We start from the raw sequence: 2,247 nt of genomic DNA, 5'->3' as shown, positions 1-2,247 counted from the left end.
CTGTGGTTCCAGCTACTTGGAAGACTGAGGTGGAAGGATCGCCTGAGCCCAGCAGGTTGAGGCTGCGGTGGCTGTGAGCGTGTCGCTGCACTCTCCAGCCTGGGTGACAGTGAGACTCCGACTCAAAAAAAAAGAAGCACAGAAGGAGGCTCTTACACTGTGGTGGGTCCTGACCTGTGCTTGTGCGCTGCTGTGAATGACCCTGCAGAAACAGGAAGACTGATCCCACGGGGCAGGAGAACGGGACCTAATGAATAAGGGGGGAGCAGCCTTGCACTGTAGCCAAGTAAAGGCAGGGAGATGGCGGATTTGGGGGTTTCTCTCATCTGATGCTCTGTCTTTCGGTGACACACGGGGCCAGATGAAGAACTTGGGGGTGCTGCTTGGAAGGACATCCTGGAGTGGGGGGAGGGTGGCCAGGGAACAGCGAGGATTGCCAGGAGCGTGGGACGTGAGCGGCCATTGCTTGAAAGGGAGACCCATCAGCCAGGCAGGGTCTCCTCCAGCCACTGAGCTGGGCCCGTGCCTGGGCGGGTCCAGCCAGGCTTGGGATTTTGCCTGCATGCACAGCAGGAAGAGACAGGGCAGATGTTGGCAGGGCATGATGGGGACTGACTGTATTTGCAGGTGGCCTGGTCAGGGCCAAGAGGTAGGACATGGGGCTGGCTGTGAGGGGCTGAGGAGGCATCCCAGGTATTCAAGGGAGCCTGGGGTGGCGTGGCTGTGGCGAAGGCCAGTGGGTGGAAAGGCCACCACCTAGGATGACCAAGGGACCCTGAGCATAAGAGCGTCCTGACCCTCACCCAAAACACACACTCACACGCATACACACATGGACATGCTCAAGCATACACCAGCACGTATGCCCCACATGTGCACACGCACTCACAGGCACACACACGCCTTCCATGACTTGACTCCAATTGCTGTCCCATTTCCGCCTCTGCCCTTCCTCCTCCTGACGCCCTCCCCCGCCTTCCCCACACACTCTATCTCCATCCCCAGTACTTACTGGTGGAGGAAGAGGCCCCGGTGCTGGCTGGGTCTTCACAGCCTCACCCCTAAACAAGGAGAAGCCTTCAGGTGAGGCAGGGACTCAACTCAAGGCATGCCCCTTCGGACCCACCTCTTGGCCTCCAGGACACTGGGTTCCACCTTGGCCTTCTCATCTCAGAGGGCTTCCGCATTCCCCCACATCTTCATGTGTACAGGAACAGAGACTTCTGACATTCGTGCTATTATACAGATAGGGAAATTGAGGCCCAGGGGCATGACTCGGCCAAGGTCGTACACCAGGTCAGGAGCAGCCAGGACTAGAAGTCACCTCACTTGTTTTTTTTTTGTTGTTTGTTTGTTTGTTTGGAGTTGGAGTCTCACTCTGTCGCCCAGACTGGAATGCAGTGGCCGCTCCCGGCCACCACAGCCTTGACCTGCTGGGCTCCGGCGATCCTTCCGCCTCAGCCTTCCGAGTAGCCGGAATTACAGGCATGTGCTACCACGCCCGGCTGATTTTTTGATTTATTGTAGAGATGAGGTCTCGCTGCCCAGGCGGGTCTCGAACCCACGGGCTCAGGCAATCCACTCACCTCAGCCTCCCAAAGTGCGGGATTACAGGCTGAGCCACCAAGCCAGCCAAGTCACCTCACTTGTAACTCAGCAGGAGGGCAACCCTGTTGGGGGTAGGGAGCGGGGTGGGAGGTGGCATTGGAGAATGACTCACCCTTCCTTGGGTGTTTTGGGTCCAGGGGTGGATGGCAGGAAGGGGTGGCCTGTCTTCTCATCTGTAGTCACCATACGCACTGGGGACATTGCTTCCTGGGTGCTGTCCTCCTGTCCCCCTGGGCCAGGCTCTGTTAGAGCCCTCTGTGAACTGGTGTGTGGGCTGCCAGCCTCGCTGGGGGGCTTGTCTCCTCGTGGCTGGCCACAGCTGTCCGAGGTGCAGCAAAGCTCTGTTGGCTGCCCCACATCTGATTCACTTGCTGATTCACTTGCCTGGTGACCTGGAGTGGACTGACACTTGGGGCCCTGCCAAGGACAAGGACACCAAGGATGGGGAGCCCATCCTGGTTCCCAGTGAACCTCCACACTCACCCAGAGGCCAGTTATTACACGCCTGCTTGGGTCCAACCACAGCAGGCATCCCTGGAAGGTGGCATAGGTAACCCCATACTTGGAGGAATGGGAAATTGAGGCCCAGGGAAGGTGCAGCCTACCCAAAGTCATAAGCTATGGGAGCCTGGATAATCA

General features: G+C 58.2%; 1 protein-coding gene across 1 annotated transcript in view; it reads right to left on the bottom strand.

Moving 5' to 3' along the window:
* Positions 1-2,025, bottom strand: part of LOC103266100 (spermatogenesis-associated protein 21) — a gene marked incomplete at its 5' end in the record, with an annotated part of 23,951 nt that extends 21,926 nt beyond the window's left edge. The window contains 2 exons of the mRNA XM_008063741.2: positions 1,013-1,061; positions 1,721-2,025. Coding sequence (XP_008061932.2) covers positions 1,013-1,061; positions 1,721-2,025 — 354 coding nt within the window. The remainder of the gene's footprint in view (positions 1-1,012; positions 1,062-1,720) is intronic.
* Positions 2,026-2,247: the final 222 nt, after the last annotated feature.

This window comes from Carlito syrichta, unplaced genomic scaffold, assembly GCF_000164805.1.
Source record: "Carlito syrichta isolate Samal-C Ts95f unplaced genomic scaffold, Tarsius_syrichta-2.0.1 Scaffold307019, whole genome shotgun sequence".
NCBI classification, from domain to species: Eukaryota; Metazoa; Chordata; class Mammalia; order Primates; family Tarsiidae; genus Carlito; species Carlito syrichta.
The sequence above is the reverse complement of the archived record's forward strand: the minus strand, read 5'-3'. Positions and strand labels throughout refer to the sequence as shown.